Source organism: Conger conger, chromosome 18, assembly GCF_963514075.1.
Source record: "Conger conger chromosome 18, fConCon1.1, whole genome shotgun sequence".
Taxonomy (NCBI): Eukaryota; Metazoa; Chordata; class Actinopteri; order Anguilliformes; family Congridae; genus Conger; species Conger conger.
Genome location: NC_083777.1, coordinates 13,061,470 through 13,082,311, shown reverse-complemented (window position 1 = coordinate 13,082,311; position 20,842 = coordinate 13,061,470). Strand labels below are relative to the sequence as shown.

The following is a 20,842-nucleotide window of genomic DNA, read 5'->3' as shown; positions in this document are numbered from 1 at the left end:
GCGTGACCCACACCTCCGCTACCACGAGTGGGTGAAGACACCACTCTAGGGGGAGGGACCGCCCCGAGACAAGAGGTCTGTGCCGCAGTTCAGCTGCCCCGGGACGTAGAGCGCCCGTAAGGAGCGAACTCGCGGGTATGCCGAAGTCCAGATCCTCACCGCCAGCCGGTGTAGATGTGGACATTTGGTGCCGCCCTGTCGGTTTAGGTAAGCGACTGTCGCTTTGTTGTCGCTTCTGATTAGAAGTGTCTGCCCCGAAGAAGGGGTTCGAAACGTTGTAATGCAAACCATACTGCTGTGATCTCCAGCACATTGATATGAGGCAGAGGAGGGTTCCACAACCCGCTCGCCATCATTCCATTGCAGACCGCCCCCCACCCCTTGGTGGAGGCGTCTGTGTATACAGGGACATGAGTGGAGATAGCGCCCATTGGCACACCGACACTCAGCATTCGCCCATTTCGCCAGTGCGAGAGTGCTCTCACAACCGACTGCGGAATGCGAAACAGCTTTGCGCGGTCTCTCATTGGATCGAAATGCATTCGCTTGAGCCAGAATTGCACCGGTCTCATGCGTAGCAATCCCAACGGAACCACGGCGATTGCTGCCGCCATTAAACCCAACAGGCGCATAATCGTGATTCCACTGATGCAGCGACCTGGGAGAAATCGGCAAGCGTGGCCTCTCAGGGAAGCAATTCTCTCCTGAGAGAGACGCGCCGTCATTGACAATGAGTTCAGCCGGAGCCCTAGGTACTGAACACACTGGCTCGGGGTGAAAACACTTGTCGCGGTTGATGGTGAAACCCAATCCTTCGATGTGGGTTATCAGCATCTCTGTGTGTTTCGCAGCCAACTCCCTGGAAGGGGCTAACACAAGCCAGTCGTCCAGATACGTTAAAACGCGTATGCCCTGTTGTCGCAACGGGGCGATAGCAGCCCGCGCCACCATTCCGAAGGTGCGGGGTGCCAGGGACAGACCGAATGGGAGTTTGGTAAATTTGTACGCTCTTCCCAGAAAAGCGAAACGAAGGTACTGCCAATGGCGCTGTACAATGTTCACATGGAAGTAAGCGTCTTTTAAATCTACGAGCGTGAACCAGTCCCCTTGGCTGATTGAGCTCATTACGCGCTTGTGCGTTAGCATCTGAAAACGTCGTTTCACCAAATGAAGGTTCAGAGCTCGCAGGTCCAGTATTGGTCTCACACCGCCGTCTTTCTTTGGAACGAGGAAATAAAGGGAATAAAACCCTCGCATTTCGTCGTGTTTGGGGACTAGGCGGATCGCGCTTTTTGCCAAGAGAGTCTCTATCTCTTGGGAAAGTGCGCTGTTTAGATGCAGGGGCATATTCGTTTCCCTTACTCCTACAAAAGGAGGAGGGGGGACAGCGAACTGTAACGCGTAGCCCGCTCTGATTACAGTACTGAGCCATGGCGTCAGCTTGCACTTCCGAGTCCAAGCACAAAGGTTGAACGCGTACCTGGTTGAAAGCAGTGCAGACTGTACCACGGGCTTCTGAATTTGCAGAAGCCCGGCTCTTAAGTGAGGGCGGGGTCGAATTCGAGCCAGCGACCTGGTGCTTATCTGTGATAGGCCGACGTAGAGTCCTGGCCGGCTTCGATTCTGAGCCGGCGACGACTCCAATACTGCCTGAATGTCAGGGAAAAAGGCCCCTTTTGACTGAGAAATCACCAAGCGCTGATGCCAGCTTTGAGGCAGAGGGCAAGGGAAATGTTTGTGTAACAATAGGGGGAGTGTGCTTTGTGACTGTAAGGGCGAAACTCGCTCCCGAGTAGGGGCTAGTAAAGTCAGTGATACAGGAGGGGTGTCCGGTCCACTCGACCGGATCGCCTCTATGACACTCTCCCGCGGAGATTCAGGAATGCTTCTGGGCTTTCGATTGAGGCGGGTGAGCCCTGGGTGCAGCAGGGTTGAACGGCTTCGTCCAAGCCTTGCCGCTAGCAATAGTGGTAGCGTCTCTACGGCCACCAGGCTGCTCCTCAATTGAGCGCCGGGCTGACGACACAGGAGTGCGGCGAGTCTTAGACCACGAACGGCGATCCTGGCGTCTTGCATCTGAAGCAAGAGGCAGGTGCTTCTGCAGAGTGGGTCTCTCCTCATCCAGTCGCTTAAACCTCGCTATCGCTTCGGTCACCGCTGGACCGAAGAGAAAGTCGAGAGAGACTGGGGCATCAAGGAGGGGGACCTTGTCCGCTTCAGGGAGTGCCGAGTTCGCTAGCCATAAGTGCCGGAGAGAGGCTACACTCCAGCCCATAATCCGTCCAAAATCCTGTGCCAACACCTGGGTGAGGTGCAGGATTGCGCCCGCGTTCTTCCTCAGCTCGGCAGAAACATCATCTGGGAGGGAGGAAGTAAGGGACTCGATCAAGTTCGTCTGTGCTATCGCTAGGATAGCAAGATTGTTTGTTGCATCAGCGCCCTGGGAACCGCAGATAAACGAACGTTCAGACAAGGCAGCTGATATCTGCCCAGGCCGAGTGGGAAGGTTAGGCTTCCTTGCGCTCCACCTTGCTGTGGGGGCGAGGAGATGAGTAGCCAAGGAATCTTTGAGTCGCGGAACCCCCTCCGTCTGAAGCTTTTGTCGGCCCGACAACCACCGTGAAAGGCGAAAAAGAAACTACCGGGGCTTTCGTAGAGAAAGGCTTGTCCCAGGTTAGCTGCACGTAGTGCTGTACAGACGGGCAGACGGGGGTCGATTGCACACCGTGCCTCGATGTGTCGCGCCTGTACACTGGAGCCACCAGCTGGTTTACAGGCGCTGCAGGAGGAGGGGGCCAGGGGAGCTCCGCTCTTGTCGCCGCCACTTTCATCACGACCGGAAAGTCTTTTAACAGGGAGGGGTGGTGCTCCAACTCACCCGTCGCCGTTGGGATAGCGACAGAGCCGGAAGGCTCCAAACTGTCGTCTGGAAGCATCTCCTGATCACTAGAGTGGAGAAGGAGGTCGTCGTCCTCGTCCCCAGAGCTGTTAGCGAGGGTTAGAAGCGCCTCTTCCAGATGGGCTGTGTCAGACGGAACCCTGCCATCGCGCAGGTTCGGTCTGTCCTCCTGAGAGTGCATGGCAAAAGGCTCCGGGAAGTCAGCCCAACTGGCGTCTTTGCGGTGCATGCTTGCCCGGCGCAGTAGCTCCTGCGCCCCGAGTGCAGCGCAGGCGGTGCAGGTCACCTTAGTTAAGGCCGCGAGAGCATGGGTCTCGCCGAGACACATAACGCAAGAAGTGTGAGGGTCCGTACCCTCCACGGCTGCGTCGCACCCTTGGCACTGCTTCATGGCGAATCTTCGAGCTCGACGTCGTCTAGCGAGGGCCTTTGAGTCGGGAAAAAAAGCTCCTTCCTCACAGAGGCGCGTTTCTGCTCGCAGACGAAGAACTTCGGCGTGGTAGAAACGTAAGTCTCCAGCTAGGTTGCTAACCTTGCGCTGAAAATTTGAGAAGAAAGAATGACGGCCTGCGATGTCGCTTATATAGCCTGATTGGCCATCAAGATGGCGTTGCGTAGATCGTTTTCAGTCTCGAGATTGGATAAAATTCAATTCCCATAGAGCTTAAAGTGAAGCTAATAAAGAAATAGAACAGTGCTTTAACATACCAGACCATGGAGTTTATCTGTGTGCTAGAACAGTGCTTCAACAGAAACCAGATCATGGAATTTATCAGTGTGCTAGAACAGTGCTTTAACACAAACCAGACCATGCAGTTTATCTGTGTGCTAGAACAGTGCTTTAACAGATACCAGACCATAGAGATGATCTGTGCGCTAGAACAGAGCATTAACAGATACCAGACCATGGATTTCATCCATGTGCTAGAACAGTGCTTTAGCAGATACCAGACCGTGGAGTTCATCCATGTGCTAGAACAGTGCCTTCACACATTACTGGCTACACCAGTCCCCACTTCTGACAACTACAAACTGAATGAGCGTTCAGCCAAATTCCTGTATAAGCCTGTTTAGCTGGTTCTCAAAATATTTATGCAAATTCTACTGCATGATATAAGATTTCCGACAAACATTTCTCTCTCTCTCTTAGTGAAGCAGTGCTGTGTGGTACATTCACAGTGAAGCAGTAAAGCGTTGCGGTACCTTCTGCAGCTGGAGTTATTTGTGGAGACTGTGTCTGAGACACAGACTGTGAGAGGGTGGAGCCATCCTCGGATGTTAGCTCCTGTTCCTCATCTGCAGGGTAGGGGAGGGGGTGTTAGCATTCAGAGTTAGCACTGGAGCCATGCACAGCAGTCAGTCAAGTGCGGTTACACTGTAGCATCCATACACATGCACTGCGCTTCCATTCAACACAGGGTGAGCATCAGAGTTAAAGTTCATAAAAACAGCTTGACGTCCTCTCTAATGTTACCCAGTTACCATCGGACGCTTGGATCTCATACTGAACTCACGGACGGAATTGCCGCTCCAAAAACAGGTTAGTCATGTGCATCGAGTCCGACTGCATGTAATTACAACATTAAACGCTCGAAGCATTACCATTTTCATTTACCCTTACTTAATTGCGTAATTATAAGGGTTTGCATAACAACACCATTCAAGGAAATACACATCAATGACACCATCGGGCATTTGGATGTGTCATCGAGTGAATGAACAGCCTGTGACTGAGGACCTTCTCTGCATGGTGAAGAATCACATCTCTGTGCAACATTACCATGGCTGGGCCCAAGACTCCTTCTGAAACACTTTAACCCCTTCCACTCCAGCCAGACAGCAGCAGTTTGGTGACCACTGCTGAACCCTGGTGAATGTTTTTAATGTCTTTTATATTACTGCCTGTACATGTTGGTTGATAACATCTGTGGTTTCAAATTTCATCAGCCTCTAAAGTTAGTGTTTTAAATATATAATAGACCTATTAACGGAATGATTAAATTCCAATTCAGACTCCTAAAATATTATCCAAAAGCAATAACGGGGAGGTTTATTTAGCCATTACGTTAATGTGTAAGAGAGACATGCATAAAAGAGAGAAACACTCAATCAGGTTAGGAACCTGGGAGGGGAAAAAGCAGGAAATGCAGTCAGCATGTGACAGCGTGTGTGTGCATGCGTGTGTGCATGCGTGTGTGCATGGAGACGTGATTTTTTTTATTGTGAGGGACTAGGAGGGCTTTCGCTGTAAACACTATCGACATGGAGTCAAGCACAGGATTATGCAGGATTGTGCCGTTAGCCCTGTTGTGTCCGTGTCCCGGGTTCGCAACGCGGCCCTACCCTCGATCCCGAGCTCCTGGCGCTCCACCCTCTGCTTGTAGTTCTCCAGCTCTTTCTCTGACAGCTCGCTGAAGGGGTTGGGGGGTAGAGGTTCCATCTGGTCCTCTTCGGACATCACGTAGGGCTGTGGGGAAGGCCGTAGTGTTGGCACGGCGTGTGGCGCTAACATGCATGGCTAACACGGGCAGGCCATGGCGCTAACACGCCGAGCTAGCACATAAGCAGCTACACTGCTGTGCTAACACGCTCAGCTAACACGTTAGCAGCTACAGTGCTGTGTCAACATACTCAGCTAACACGCTAGCAGCTACATTGTCATGTAACACACTCAGCTAACATGTTAGCCGCTACACTGCTGTGCTAACACTCCGCTAACGTGCTAGCAGACAGACAACATTGCTAGTACACTCAGCTAACATGTTAGCAGCTATACTGCTGTGCTAACACACCCCGCTAACTCATTAGCGGCCACATCACACATACATGCTTCACATACACACATCTACACCGGTGTGACACCGGACAAAAACAACAGTGCCAGAGGTGAATCAGGTAAGAACATGGAATAGCACATTCTGTGTGCTTTTTCAATCGCAAAAACTAGACTGGGATTTCAGAATGTTAATTTTTCCTCAGCTTTGATTTCACTATTTGCCTCATTGCTTGCGAATGAATTCCAGCAAACATGATCCCTCCCTGGTTTCACCCCCAGCACAAAGAACAACGCAGTATAGAAATGCGGGGTATGTGAGGTAAAAAGGGAAACATTTACAAAAAATAAACACCAAAATATAGACAAAAAAACAGCACAGAACATTGAAGTTGATATCACACAATTAACACTACCTCAACCAGGATCTCAACCTTCAGGAAAACCAAACAACCAGAACGAGAAAACTGTTAGTCAAATATTTACAACAAAGCAACCGCTAGGGTCACCCCCTTAAAAATGTGAAAATCAGATTGACTGAATACAGTTGGATGCTATAAAAGAGGGGTCCCTCAAATCTTATCCAGAAAGGGCCAATGTGGCTGCAGGTTTGCATTATAACCAAGGAGTTACACAGCTGATTCTACAAAATAAAGCGCAAGAAGTCTTTGCTAAGAACATTGGTTAGTTGAATCAGGTGTGTAACTGCTTGGTTTGAATGAAACCCACAACAGCCCTTTCTGGATAGAATGGAGTACCCGTGCTATAAAGCTAGGCAGTGTACCACCTAGTGGGCATATTCAGTAGCACATCATTCACTGTAGGCGCTCCTGTGAAGACACTTCAGCTAAATTAATGCAAAAGTGCATGAGGCTCAAACACTTTGAAAGAAGTAAGCTTGAAGAAGTTGAATACATATTCAGTACAAGTAAAATGTATATTGAATGAGAATTAAATAGTTAAATCAGTGTTTACGGTGGAGAATTCAGCCCAGCCCCGTAACACACTGAAATGTGGTTTCCATGGAGACTCGAGTGACACTCACCGGTGCTGGTTTGTCCACGACGATGCCGGCGAGAACCTGCGACCGCGGCCCGGCTGTCATCAGGTCAAACCGGTTCTGCTCTCTGATCTGGAAGAGCCACAGATGGCCTTTACCAACACGTCTGCTTCTAACCGGGAAATACGGTTATCACAGGCAAACTCAGCAAGGGGTTTAAAACACGAGACATACCCCAGTCTGCCACAAGGGGGCACCAACCGATTGGACGTCTCACAGGCCGCAGAATCAATCTTTTTCCCCACCCATTTGCTTTCATTTTGCTTATGTTTGTATTCAGATTAGGCTTCCCATAAACTCATTTTAGACTGCAAAATACCCAGTGAGTTCCATAATGTTTGGGACAAAGATTATTTTCTTGATTTGGCTCGGTACGAGCCTTCTCAGCCGTTTCTGATTAGTCAGTTGTGTTAAACTGCTCCCTTAGTGCAGGAATGAGAGAGCTTTCAGTTTCAGGTGTTTGTAAACATGAGGACCAGAGTTGTGCAAATGACAGTCAAGGAAGCCATTATGAGAAAAAAGGCCACACCTTAGGCTTTCCAAAATCATTACAAATCTACAATGTAGAGGACAGACGCAGATTAACAGAAAAAAGCAGTAACCGTAAGGTGAACTTTGTGCTGGGTTCAGCTGGGGAGAGAGGGGGTTGACATGGTGACTGAGGTAATGGAGAGTGGCAGGGCCTACGATCAATAGCATCCATATTCATCCGTCTGGATCTATAGAGCAATCCATATTCATCCGTCTGGATGTATAGAGCAATCCATATTCACACATCCGGATCTATAGTGCCATCCATATTTACGTCTGGATCTACAGTACCAACATATTCACACATCTGGATTGATAGAGCAATCCATATTCGCTGGTCGGGTGGTGGAAGTTAGTATTCCCCCCTGCAGCGGGACATTAAGTTGGGCGTTCTCTCACCCTATTCCTCCTCTCTAGGACTTCACTGGGGTTGGTGTTCAGAGGCACAAACTGATTGGGGTCCTCGATTCTGATTGGGGTGCCGCTGGTGACGCCCAAGTCCTCTGCCTTCATCCACTGGGAAAGGAAAAAAACGGGTTTACACTCGCATTTACAGTCAGATATTCTTTCCCATATCCAGAACCACTTACATCGCTGTATATACACAGCCTATGGCTGCAATAGTGCTAATGCTACCCCATCGGGGTCACAACTGATATGAGCAGCCAATACATCATTTTACATCAAGTTAAATGCAGTAGCAGGTGCAGTTTAACCCCAATACTTAACATACTTAATACTAAACATTGTGTGCCTGTGATTTAATGTGATCGCTGCCAATGCACAGAACATCCACAAGAGGGCAGTATAGTAACAAAGTTACAGTACTTGAAGGGGTTTTCTACTCAATGGTATCAAATAACTAACCATGAATGCAGGTTACCTCTATGACCAAGAACAGACAAATAAGGAAAAGCAGGAATAAGTGATTTTAAAAGACTGGTCCTTAAACAAGACATTTATTTGTTCATTTATTTGTGCTTGTGATTGCCTTCGAAGGCAAAATGCGTCCTCTGCATTTAACCCATCCTAGTTGCTTAGGAGCATTGAGCAGCCAAAGTGCAGCACACAGAGGCTAACTCCAGTTCTGAGGCCAGTGCCTTGGTCAAGGGCAACGGCAGGAGCACACTGAGGGACAATTTAGACTTTCCAAATGTAGACTAAAGGTCTTTGGACCTTTCTGTAAATTCTTGGAACTGTGGTGGAACAGGCTTGTGTTTCTCCAGCGAGGGAGCAGGTGGCATTGGTAGGAGGTGGGTGTATTTTTAGCGGGCTGACACCTGGGGGGGGTCGCCCCTCACCGTGGTTTTGGTCCTGGGGCTGGCCTCCCCGTTGTGGGAGGGCTCTGGCACGTTGACCTTGGTGTAGCTGTTGGGGGAGTTGAGCCACAGGGTCTTCTCTCTCTGCTGCCTCTGGGCCAGGAACTTGAAGGGCGAGCGCGGGGCGGCCTCCTCGTCCTCCAGCGTGAAGGCCGTGACCGTGGCCGGGATCTCCACCTCGCTCCTGTGCCGAGGCTTCTCCCGCACGATGGGGTGTCTGTAGGCGTACCCCGTCCGGTATCCCTGGGGACCCCAAACACAGGGCACGGTGAGCCCTTCACTGGTGTCCGTTCTTCCTCTCAGCATTTAGAGCACAAACGGGTTCGGCTAATTTACGCAGTTCAGTCTAGCGTGAGCGTGTCCTTAAAGAAAGTGCCGGAACCTGATTGATGTAAAGCATCTCTGTACGATCCACTGCACTGTGTATAAATGTGTTCGGGAGTGTTCTCTATAGTGGGAAGTACAAAAAGTATCCCGTAACTAAATGCAGCACAATCTCGTCAATAAGAATGTTTGCTTTGCCCACGTGATAAGCTTATCGATCATGGCGGTGGGCAAATCGAAGCTTAATTTAACACAGGGAAGATTACACAACTCAAACCCCCACAAACAAGCATCTACTGCGAACGCCAACAGAGATGAGAAAGTAACAGTTCTGTACACATTAATAATTTCTAACTTTCCACATTGTGCTGTCCTGTACTCTTCTCAGGGGAGTCCGGCCCTTAAAACCGCCACGCCCTCCTGCCCGGTCTCTATGGCAACAGTGTACGACTCACACGGAACTCGTGTGTCTCTCCCCCCCCCCCACGTCCATTAGTCACCAACTGCTGTGCCCAACCATTCCAAAGTGACCATAAATTACACAAACATTTTAAATGATTACCGTTTATTAAATGACCCCATACAGTAATAGTAGCCGTATCATAAAGCTATCATCTGCTGTAGTTGATGGCTTGTTCATAAAGGCATTTTTGCACTTTGTACTTGGTTCTTAAATCTACTCGCCAAACGAGAAGGCAAAAACAGAGAGGAAACGGGCCTCCGATAAGTCAGTTAACTGAAGGTTTATCCTCTGAAGGGGTAGACCAAAGGGAGCGCTGTATTCGCACAGTCGCCGGGCAGGGCGGTGACTCACCAGGTTGTCCAGCATTCTCATGAGGGACTCGAACTCCAACTCCCCAATTTTCCACTTGTGCTGGCCGCCCATGTTCACTCCTGCCAGGGCCACGTCCTGGGTCACCGGCTTGAACTTCTCCCGGTCCAGCACTATCAGGTTATCCACTCCTCCAGCAGAAGACAACGCGTTCACCTAGCAAAGCGGACATTTTTACTCCAAGCAGGAGACACTCCCCACTGGACCAATGTGGGGTTAAGGGCCCTGCTCAAAGGCCCACTCATGTACCTTAACCGGCTACAGGCTGCCCAAAATAACTCTTTTATCCAAAGCACTTTACAACTGATGCCTGCATTCACCCATTCACGCAGACCAACAACGGCAACTGGCTGCCATGCAAGGCGTCGGGAGCAATTGGGGGTTAGGTGTCTTACTCAGGGTAATTTCGACAAACTCAGGGTGAGGGATCAAACCAGCAATCTAAGCTAACACCGCCCACATTATGCATTATTTATATATATTAATAATATTTGTGCTGCCAGAGACAGTTTTTATTTAAAAGTGCAAAATAAACAAAACAATCGATTAAAAAAATTTAACCGTAAAACAGGCTGAGTAGGGTGGACCTCTCTAACTATTTTCCGCAGGCAAAATGAAATGAAGCCAGTGACCCGCTCTCATTTACCATAGGAAAACAAAAGGACCTTAATTTAATACCGGCTCAGCTGCACGAGGTCAATGTTAAAAACAGATTCGGTCATCAAATTCCTCCATTTCTATGGAGAACGTAGCCTATTCCCTTTTCCGAACGTGCGTACAAATGCATTTACAGGGAAAAGCCCGAAAGTACAAATCTGCAAATCCAACGAGCAGTCAAGAGTGGACGGAAAGAAGAATTAAAAAGAAATCCCAAAACGGTGTAAATTTGTGTGAAGGTACTCTAACTCTCACAGCACGTTGAACTTGAAATTTGTCACCGTTTCAACTATAACTTGGGAAAGCTTTACTGACAGGCAAGCAAGCAAACAAAAAAAAGGCTTTAACTTCTTTAGTGGCAGGAGTAAAAACTACATGCACCGCAAGCTTCGGTCATGAACACTGAAATCGTGTTGCAGTGCGCTCTGACAAATAGCACAAGCACTTAAAAGCATGTGGAGAATTTTTATGACTTTTTCAGAACTGGTGAGGGACTCCGGAGCACCACAGAGCCCGAATGTGAAATCATAATACTCCAAACTGCCGGAGACAAATATGTTCCAGACTGGAGCGCGATCCACGGCCCAGGGGTCCAGAACCCGGCCAGACGGAGCCAGACAGCGCTGGGTTCTGGCACGTGCGGTCCAGAGCGTCCTTATTCCGGGCGAGCGTTCGCCTTTGATTTATCAGATCTAAGCACACGCTGCAGAGGCTACATCTCTCTCTTCCACACAGCTGTCAGGACCACTTCCTTTCAAAGACGCTGCGCAGAAAAGGCCTTCCACAGCCATAGTTTCAGAGCATATATAAAGCGTATTTCACCCGGGTGAAGGAGAAAATATATTTATCCCTTACATGAATATAAATTATCAAAAGCAAAATATTGAAATAATAAATTATTTATATGAATTATTTCTGTTGTTCATATTGCATAATACATCATAAGCACAGCTTGGAATGACTGGGTTAAGATTGTAACTGAAACCAAAACAAAAAAAGAAAAAGGAAAGTATCAAAAAAAGAAAATGAAAGATAAATATAAATAAAGTGACTGTGACCGATGCTAGGTGAGCTCCAGGGTACCTGGATTGAGCAGGCCAGCTGGGCGTTGTAGATGTAGTGAAAGGCCTCTTCCACGGTCTCTCCCAGAGCGAGCACTCCGTGGTTCCTGAGCACCAGCACCTGAGCAGGGCAGGGAAACATCAGCGTCCACAGGCGTGGAAAACCACGCCACCCCGTCCCCCCACCACCACCCGAGGGCCAGGCAAACCTTGGTGGATGGGCCCAGCGCCTTCTGCAGCTCTAGCCTGTGCTCCTGGTCCTCCAGCGAGCCCTGGTAGTTGTAGTAGGCGATGTTGCCCAGAATCAGGGCTTCTTGCGAGATGGGGAGGAGTCCGCACTTCATGGAGGACACCTGCCGGTTTCGGGTCAGAGCCAATAACAGTTAAACTGGATGACTGTGTTTGAAAAGAAAGGACTCGCACACTCACTGTGTGCTCCAAAAGACGAATAACGTGATTTTATGAGCCATGCGACTGGTTGACATTTCCACCCATTGAGTTTGAAACGTCAACCATTTGCCCGGCTCAAAAAAGGTTTTTGTGCGAGTGCTTTCTTTTCAAACTGTCGAGTGTTCCTGTGACCCAGCACCTTCTCCCGCACTGGGATGAAGACTCCTACAGGTCTAGAAGCTGAATCCCCTGAAGCCGAGGTGCCATTAGCACGTTAGCGGGCGTGTTGGTGCAGTACTCACGGCGGCCGTGGCGGGGGTGTGCACGTGGACGACGCATCGCACGTCCGGACGTATGGAGTAGACAGCCGAGTGGGGGCTGAACCCGAAGGCGTCGATGTCCAGGCCGGTGGAGCCCTGTTCCACCACATCCCCCAGGATGTTCACCTTCACCTGGAGGAGCAGGAGAGTGTCAGTCCACCACAACTCCAGAGACGGACCCTCGCTATGGCTGTGTGCACAACACACCGAGTCAACAATGTTCCAGCTCCGCACAAAGATGCCAGCGCACTCCCTGTCCTGGTCTCATTGGGTAAATGGCTGTCTCCAAATTGTCTACATGGAGACATTGATTGCTTGGATTCATGGAGCTTTCATGGAGATTACAGAAAGCTGGATACCTCTCATTCAGCAGCTACTACTGTCAAGTTTCTGCAAAAAAAAAAAAAAATCTGATTTAAACAAATTCTTGGGCTATAGAGTGAACCTGTGTGGAAAAAGAACACCTGTCCTGACACAGACAAGGCCATGGGTTCATGAACCCTTTGAAGAGTAGGTTATGGGGGATATTTCTTCCCCCCTCAGTGTTGTAGACCATCCTTGCTTTCAATTACCAGTGACAGCCACACCAGCATTAGACTGTTCAGGTAAGCACATTCGAATCACATACCGTTGACCTGACACCTCAAAGGGTTAAGGGCACATCACAAACAACTGAGAAGCCATGGACAGACAGGTGTTATAATGAGGCAAACTACTTGTGTGGCCCTCGCGTGAACGATTGCACACAGCCACTATAAAAATATTGGGGGGGGGGAGGCTACATACTATCCAAGAGTAGCTGGACCAGTTTTACCACGTTTAAGTTAAGAACCTTCCTCCAGACCATATCAGCATCGTTGTTATGTACACCCAGCTGCATCTGCATATCACTATAATCACAAGCTCCATGCCAAAAGCCTTCAACGGAGCGGCCATTTTACCATTTACCTTTCTTTATTCACTAGCTTTTAGGAGAACACGGTTCTGAATAAACAGATAAATTAGTAATGGATGAACAGTGAGCACCATAATTCATGGGACAATGACATATTTCTTTGGTATTTTGGTTCTGTATTCTAGCACTTCGAGTTTGAAAGAATACATTGACAATGTATGGTTGAAGTGCAGACTGTCAGATATAATCTAAGGGTACTTTCATCCATATTGGATGAACTGTTTAGCACCTTTATTCCTGGGACTTTTACATCAATCAAATTAGTTATGATTGACAGATATGTTCGAGTGCATGCTAAATGGAATGTACATTCCACTGTCAGGCGATCACAAGGCAGCTAATCTCTTTTTTAAACAAAGCACAATCTTGATCGACCTTCAGGGTAACACACAATCGGTCTATAGATGCGTTTGATTCTGACGGTATGTGGTCGTGTCACGTCAATACCGCAACCTGGTCTTCTGCTGTAGATTTGGAAAAGATATCACCCCAATCCAAGGCAAATATAGTATTACAATAAATATAAATATATTATTACAGAGTAAATTACACTTTTACTACATAATCTTAGCATAATAGGCTAATATTTAGCCCTCTTTAAAGGCAGGTTTCCCTTAACAGACCACCAGCAGAATAGACTGGAGTGGCAAGGAGTCATTAAAAAGTCCTTTGGAGGATTTTCTCCTGTTCTTAGATCCACTGAATTATGACTTCTTTCCACACTTAAACTCAATATCCACTGGGTGTGACGCGTGGTTGGCTAAACTTGGCTTTGGGGCTTTGATGCGGATCTTTCTGACATGGTTGTTATCGGCACCGAGGTGTTGACATTCACACAGGTTTGCACACCTGTGCGGGAACACCTTTCAAAAGCACCGGCTCCGTGGCCAAGGCGACTTGGCAAACATTTATTTCCCTAGCCAAAGGAACTGGCGGCAGATATTCAAACAAACCACAGCGCTTTTGTCTCCTATGCATCCTCTCAGTTTTTCTCTCAGCCCTCCGAACAAATTCGGAGCAAGCCGGCTTGTTTCCAGCAGAGGAAGAACACCTGGAAGTTTCTTAGGCCAAAAGTGGAGAAAGGCCTGGGAATTAGGCAGGCCTAAAAGGCCTAAACAAGGCCTAACATGGTTGCAGCTCTACTGACAGCAGCAGGAAGGCTTGGCCACGCCTATCTCGCTCACACAGGGGAAAGGCTCTGCTGAGCCCCGCCCCCCCAGGGCTCTGACTGGGCGAAAGCAGCAGGTATCGATGAACACGAGCGTAACTCAAACCTCTCCTGAGGTCATTTCCTGCCAGTTTTTTTATTTATTTATACCAGGGCAGGTCACGGCAAATCCTGCTGACAGGAGAAAATATATGGAGAAATTTGAAGGAAACCTTAGAAGCCTTCCGGTGTGTTCTGGAAGAGCAGAGCGCTTGAACCCCTAATTTGTCCGACATATGAAAGCCATTGTGCTCTGATTTTCATTTCGGAAGAGCCCTCCAGCCTTCAGTACACTCCACATGGAGGAATCTGTCAAGACTGCACGTTCGACGTGCGGTATCCGCGCTGAAAAGGATAAACAAATACGAAAGGGCTGGGCCATGCCCCGGTCAGAGGTAGCGTAGCGGGCGTTTGGTTCACCATGCTCCCTCTGTGTGTGTGTGTGTGTGTGTGTGTGTGTGTGTGTGTGTGTGTGTGTTCCTCCCGCTGGCCTGTCCTTCACCCAGAAGCTGAGGCCGTGCCAAAACTTCACCCTCCCGCCGTCCCACAAAGCCCCGCAAAGGCCTTCCTTCCATCTGGAGAGTTCCGCCCAAAACAACCCGACTTTACTGTGGAAACTGAACCTGCATCACCGAGAGGCAACGGCAAAGCTGGCAACCCAAGCCGGACGCTTTTTTCCTGCAAGCAAAGCATTCTCTGAGTGCCAAAAGGGTATTCAATCAAGTAAAAAAACGCTATTTTATCGGTCATGGCTTCAAATTGCTCCTATGAGGAGTCTGCCTTTTAATTTTGGTAAAGTGGACCCATTTCTCAAGCCACTATCTGGTCAGTTTTAAAGTTAAAAAGGGAACTAAAAAAACAGAATTTAACTACAACACACATTTGAGTCTTTTCAGTTCTGAAACTGGTAGCTAGCTACACTTTGTTCTTCCATTGAATATAAAGCAATATGAATGAGTAATCATTTTCTGTCTTTCTGTCTGTCTCAGTGTTTGATTACTCTGTCCTTATATTTTCCTTACCAGATTTGCTGCTGTGGCTTCAGAAAAAGACAAGCCTCGAGGAATGATGAGAATATGGTCCTGTTCTTTAGTGACTCGGACCTATAACATGGAGAAAGAAAGAATAAACCAAAACACAATTCATTCATACATGTTTTTCAATGGTAAACGGTAAAATTCTAATGCTTTACAATTAATGCTTCTCATTCATCCATTTCATACACAAACTGAGACGCCAACACGGAAAGGCAGCCAGGCAAGGCACCAATCAGCTCGACAGGAGCAATTGGGGGTTAGGCGTCTTGCTGAGGGTCACTGACACGCCCAGGATGGGGGATCTAATCCTCTGACTGCCAGACAACTGCACTATCCTCCTGAGCTAATGCCGCAACTGTTTTAGCCAATGTCACAGTTCTCCCTTAAAGGGGATGAATGTCAATTCATAGATTAAAAATGATTACTTAATTACAGTAAAGCTTAAAACGAGGATTCACGTAACACACTGGCACGCTGTGTGTGACTGAAATGCTCTCAGCACTGTTATGTGCGTGTTGAAAAGCAGGTCTCTTTCTGACAGTTGGGGAGCTACAGGGTGCGTGTGTGACGGATTTCGTTCACCCTCCTCAGTCTCACTCCCAGCGGGTGCGTGACGCTTCTATCAGAGAAGGTGCTTACTACGCAAATACCATCCGCGCTTGTCTTTCACAAGTGCAGACCTAATATGGAAGTGCTTAAAAAATGACAAAGCAGGCAATAGGTAGGTATAACCTGTTCGGTGAATTAGGAAGAGGAGTTAAATTTCACACGAGGTGAAGACTGTTGAGAGTTACTCAAATAAAGTTAGTGTCCCAATGTGGGAAAAAAAACAACTAAATGTAAATGGTAAATGGACTGCATTTATTTAGAGCTTTTATCCAAAGCGCTTTACGAATCATTCCTCTCATTCACAAATCAATGGTGAAAGGCTACCATGAAAAAATCATTGGGAGCAATTAGGGTTTCAGTGTCTTGCTCAGGGACATTTCAACATGGTCATGGGTAAAGCATGTAGGAAATAGGTTTTTTTGTGATTCATAAGATTATTTTTGGGAGAAGTGAGAGTGTCAAGCCCCAGCGCTGGCTGAGGGGTCTACTCACCGTGATGTAGGAGCTGGAGAAGTGTGCCCAGCCGAACAGGTCCACCAGTCTGTACAGGCTGGCCAGCTTGCAGCGTGTCTGCCGCTCCCCTTTGACCAGGGAGGACAGCTCCACCCCAAACATGTCATTAATGGGACAGACCATCCCCAGGCCTGGAGAGGAACAGAGAGCCAGAGACACGTTAGGGTCTCCTCAGACAGCATGCTTATATATGTAGCTCGGCCGGCCATTTTGTGCTTGTATAGAACTGTGCATGATGCTTGGTTTGTAGGTAGAGGGAGGAGGGACGGAATATTTGCAACACAACATGGCCGCTTTAGAATTTGTGAAATTAGCAGAATGTATTTTGCAGACAATGCAGGTCAGTCAATAAGGGAGCCAAATAATTTCAGGCCCTGTGCTAAAACAACCAAAAAAAAACAACAACATTGTTTTATTTTGCAGTCCCAGAACCCAATTACACGACAGACTGCGCAGCGATCACCAATCAATGGTTCATTAATACACACAGACACTTCATTAACCAAAGCACACATAAAAAAGCTCAATATTAAACTGCACCCGGCAGAATGTACGCCATTTAAAAACACATTTTTCATGCATGAAGATATCCTATTATTCTTAGCCGATGTGCCATTGCACAAAAAAGTTAACTGTGGTTAAAGAAATTAAAGTAAAGTACAGACTCATAGAACAGTATTCATAGAACAGGGAAATTTATCAAAATAACCGGACGGAATTAATTGACAGTGACTTTAAAGATGGTGTAACAGCACATAATGAAGTCAACAGGCTGAGAATGTGTGTGGCAGCATGGCCCAGGCAGGGAACTGGGTTTGGAACTAGAAGCATGAAAGGTCCCACATTGTGGAAAATAGCATTCCCCTTGCTATATGGATTATACTGTAGAAGAGTTGAAGGTGCTACAAAAATACTGTGAAAGTATCAAAACACACAGTCCCCAAATAAATCCACACAATCCATAAGAAGAAAATGAGCATTTCAACGAGCTGTTTGAAACTTCCAGAAATTTGTGACATCATAACTCTACTTCAGCACGGCCCCCTTGTACTCAGAACAAATCCAAACCTTTGGCACAGAGAGTGTTCAGTTAGTTGGAGATAGGTGGCCAATCAGAACAGAGGTTCACTGATATCAATGAGCCTTAAAGACACAGTCACTAAAACAGCCTGTTCTTGGTAAAGCTCATGAGAGGCACTGGAGCATGAGCATGTAAAACTGGATAGAGGTTTTAAGTACATAAAACAAACAGCTTATGGATATCAGGACCTAAAATAGAACACTGGAAAGGTGTACGATATGGAACCTTTAAAGTGTGGGTGTACAGCGATAGAAGCCTGAAGCGGAGCGGGCGACACGGCGTGTTGTCGTGGAGACGGACGGCGAAGGCGCTCACCAGCGGAGGGGGCAGAGCAGCCGGGGATGGCGCTGGCCGTGAAGAAGTCAGCGATCTGCCGCAGGGCCAGCAGGCCGGCGGGGTCGTTCCCCTTCCGCTTCTGCTCCTGGATCAGCCCCTCCAGCTCCTCCCTGAACGCCTGCCAATCACACGCACACTCCAATCACAGGAATGCCACCTCCCGCCCCCCAACAGTCCAGTTCTCAACACCTGGACGATGACATCACTGTGAAACAGGATTAGGAGCCACAGACAGGCCAACAGTTTTTCATGGTCACCAGCTTCATGAGGTGGTCAGCTGAAATGCTTGGTCAAGCTTTTACCACTGCCTCATTCAGTGTTTGACAGGAATTTGGACTGAGAAGCATGTCGATTGGGGTTTAAATCTGACTGGGCCACTGCAAACATTTCCACATGTTGTTACTGAATAGGTCCCAAGTTTATTGTATGTTTGGGTCATTGTCTTGCTGCAGGGTACATTTTAAATGAGGTTGTTCGAATCATTTCACATTTTTTGTGCCTTCACTGAATAATAATAATAATAATAATAATAATAATAATAATAATAATAATAATAATAAGCACAATATGTAATGCAAAATGCAGTTTCAAAGTGCTTACACAGGATGCACACTACAAACCTTGGATAATAATCTTTTTTTATTTTTTTTAAATGACTTTTGTTTTCATGTTATTTTTAAACAAACATTATTGACAAAATTACAACCACAGCACCGAAATACAAAAAGACCTAAGTAAACACATCATGATTCGAGGAGGTTTTCGCGAGGCACATCACGAGGCTTGGTAGGCAAATACAATTATGCCCATCCTCATACAACATGTAATCTAAATTGAATAAATGACCAGCTTAACTCCAAATAAAGTAAAAAGTAGGAAGTACATCAGCAGCCATTCCTCTACAATTAAAGCATTTGGCAGATGTAAGCCGCTCTGAATAAGAACAACTCTTTAAACATACCCTTTAAACAGAGCTCCTTTGATAGAACTGGACATTGAATTAACTACTACAGGTGAAGTACTTTGATCAAATCAATGACGGCAGGGATACAAGCCAGTTTCCAGACCGTTATGCAACATGACACAACACACAGTCCTTTCTGCTATCACTCTACACAAAACACATCAGTACAAGCAAACCACACTTTCCCCGAAAGGAGAAGAAAGAAAAGAAAAAAGTCTAGCAGCTCTGTGACCGTCCAGAACATTCCCTCACGACTCCTGACAAGGTCCCCATGGCGACCGGCGGCGCTGTGCTTGCAGGCACGGGTTGCAGGCTCGCCGGCCCAAGCATGCGGGTTGGCTGTTTCAGTGTAATTAGGGCGCGCCTCGGTGTGCTTGTTCCGACAGAGCCGCGGACGGCTGGGGTTTCCCAGCTAAAACTGCCGCTCTTTATTCTGACACAAAGGGAAGTATAAAGCAATCAAACTAAAGGGGACCTTCTCTGCATTAAAGCACAAATTCGGACGGAAGAATTTAGCATAAGCGCTGTAAGAGGCAGATTCTTATTTTCGCGGAGATTGTTGCACTGCAACTTTACTCCCTTACTGCAAACCCATATTTCTTCCACTCTGAAGTAGTTATTTAGACTAATCCAATTTAAAGTGTCGCTGACCCAGAACAGATAAATCTAAATGATGACACCAACACATTTATGAAATGTGTAGCCTGTCGGGTGTGCATTCGACTGCTTAATTAGTTTACGCAGACTGCTTGACATTCGTGGAGAAACAGGAAACATACGTCTTGTCCCGATATCTGCATCGCTCTCATGCAAATTAAGCCTTAAAGAGAGAGGGGCAAAAACTGTCAATCACTGTCACAATGGGTAACTGAATTTTAGGCATTTGCAAAATAACACGGTTGCTGACCACATTGCAATGAGCCACGTCAAAATGTCTCTGGGGATTGAGACGATGCGAGTAAACATTTTACAATATCTGTAAGTGACATCAGTCATTAAACAGGGAAAAAAACCTGTGCGTGAGTTGGAAGCAGACCCGTGTGGACACTCCACCACATTTTTACAAACAATTCATCAAGCTGCACAGCAGGTCATTATTCAGTATCCTATTGCATACTAACAGATCTGATCTGTATTAATAAACCGGTAAGATGTATTTTATAGATCTTATTAATATATGTAGGCAGCAAAACAATAACCCATAACATGACCCTGACAATGACGATGATCGTCTCGTGGTCTAGTCCAGTGAACAGTGACTGTATCCACGGCAACTCGGAAAACAATTACAGTACCATAATGAATGGAAATTCTGAATCATAAATAATATACACTTAATGAAACTGAAATTGTCCCCTTTAGAGATTTAACATGGCGGTAATCTGACATCATGTTTAAGGATCATGTTTAAGGATGAATTTCTGTGAAGCATACTTCCTGCTCATAGCTGCAGGTCAGTGAATAACCTATGAACAGTAACCCTGGCAGAGCACAGCCCTTCCCTGGCAATGCCATGAATCAGCTGTGCCTGCTTTAACAGTGTCTCAGCGTGAACAAAGAAGAACTACACACATTTAAAACAGTGCCCCCAGCAAGGGCTTTTTCACACAAGCACTTACTGAAACCCACTTAACCCTATGTTTATCATTTCATAACCCACTGTTAAGATCAGAATATCCTTGCAAAATGCATACAAAATCAGATGTCTCCTATTCCCCAAAGTGGAGACAGGCTCGTTTACTATGCTTCAAATGAGCTGGGCCAGAATGCAGTTTGGCGTGGCATGCAACTCCCTGCAGGGGACTTCCCAGTCTTAAAGACGGCGTCATCATGAATAATGCAGTCCTTTGTTCACCGTCTTCAAAAAATGTCATAGAGTTCGTAAGCCTGACTGGCAAGCCTTTACAGAGGCACAGAATCTCATAACAGTACTACCTGCCATTTTGGTGTATTGGCCACAAATTCAGAGCTGTA

General features: G+C 47.1%; 1 protein-coding gene across 4 annotated transcripts in view; it reads right to left on the bottom strand.

The window, feature by feature from the left end:
* LOC133117950 (gamma-adducin-like) overlaps positions 1-20,842 on the bottom strand; it is a 67,086-nt gene that overhangs the window by 9,003 nt on the left and 37,241 nt on the right. For 3 of the 4 annotated variants that reach the window (XM_061227480.1, XM_061227479.1, XM_061227481.1), the window contains 12 exons: positions 17,884-18,022; positions 16,467-16,618; positions 15,351-15,431; positions 12,149-12,298; positions 11,666-11,809; positions 11,479-11,577; positions 9,721-9,894; positions 8,565-8,825; positions 7,663-7,779; positions 6,718-6,804; positions 5,243-5,366; positions 4,103-4,195 (listed from right to left, as the gene is read on the bottom strand). In XM_061227480.1, the coding sequence (XP_061083464.1) occupies positions 4,103-4,195; positions 5,243-5,366; positions 6,718-6,804; positions 7,663-7,779; positions 8,565-8,825; positions 9,721-9,894; positions 11,479-11,577; positions 11,666-11,809; positions 12,149-12,298; positions 15,351-15,431; positions 16,467-16,618; positions 17,884-18,022 (1,621 nt within the window). The remainder of the gene's footprint in view (positions 1-4,102; positions 4,196-5,242; positions 5,367-6,717; positions 6,805-7,662; positions 7,780-8,564; positions 8,826-9,720; positions 9,895-11,478; positions 11,578-11,665; positions 11,810-12,148; positions 12,299-15,350; positions 15,432-16,466; positions 16,619-17,883; positions 18,023-20,842) is intronic. The other variant, XM_061227482.1, reaches the window with a different exon arrangement.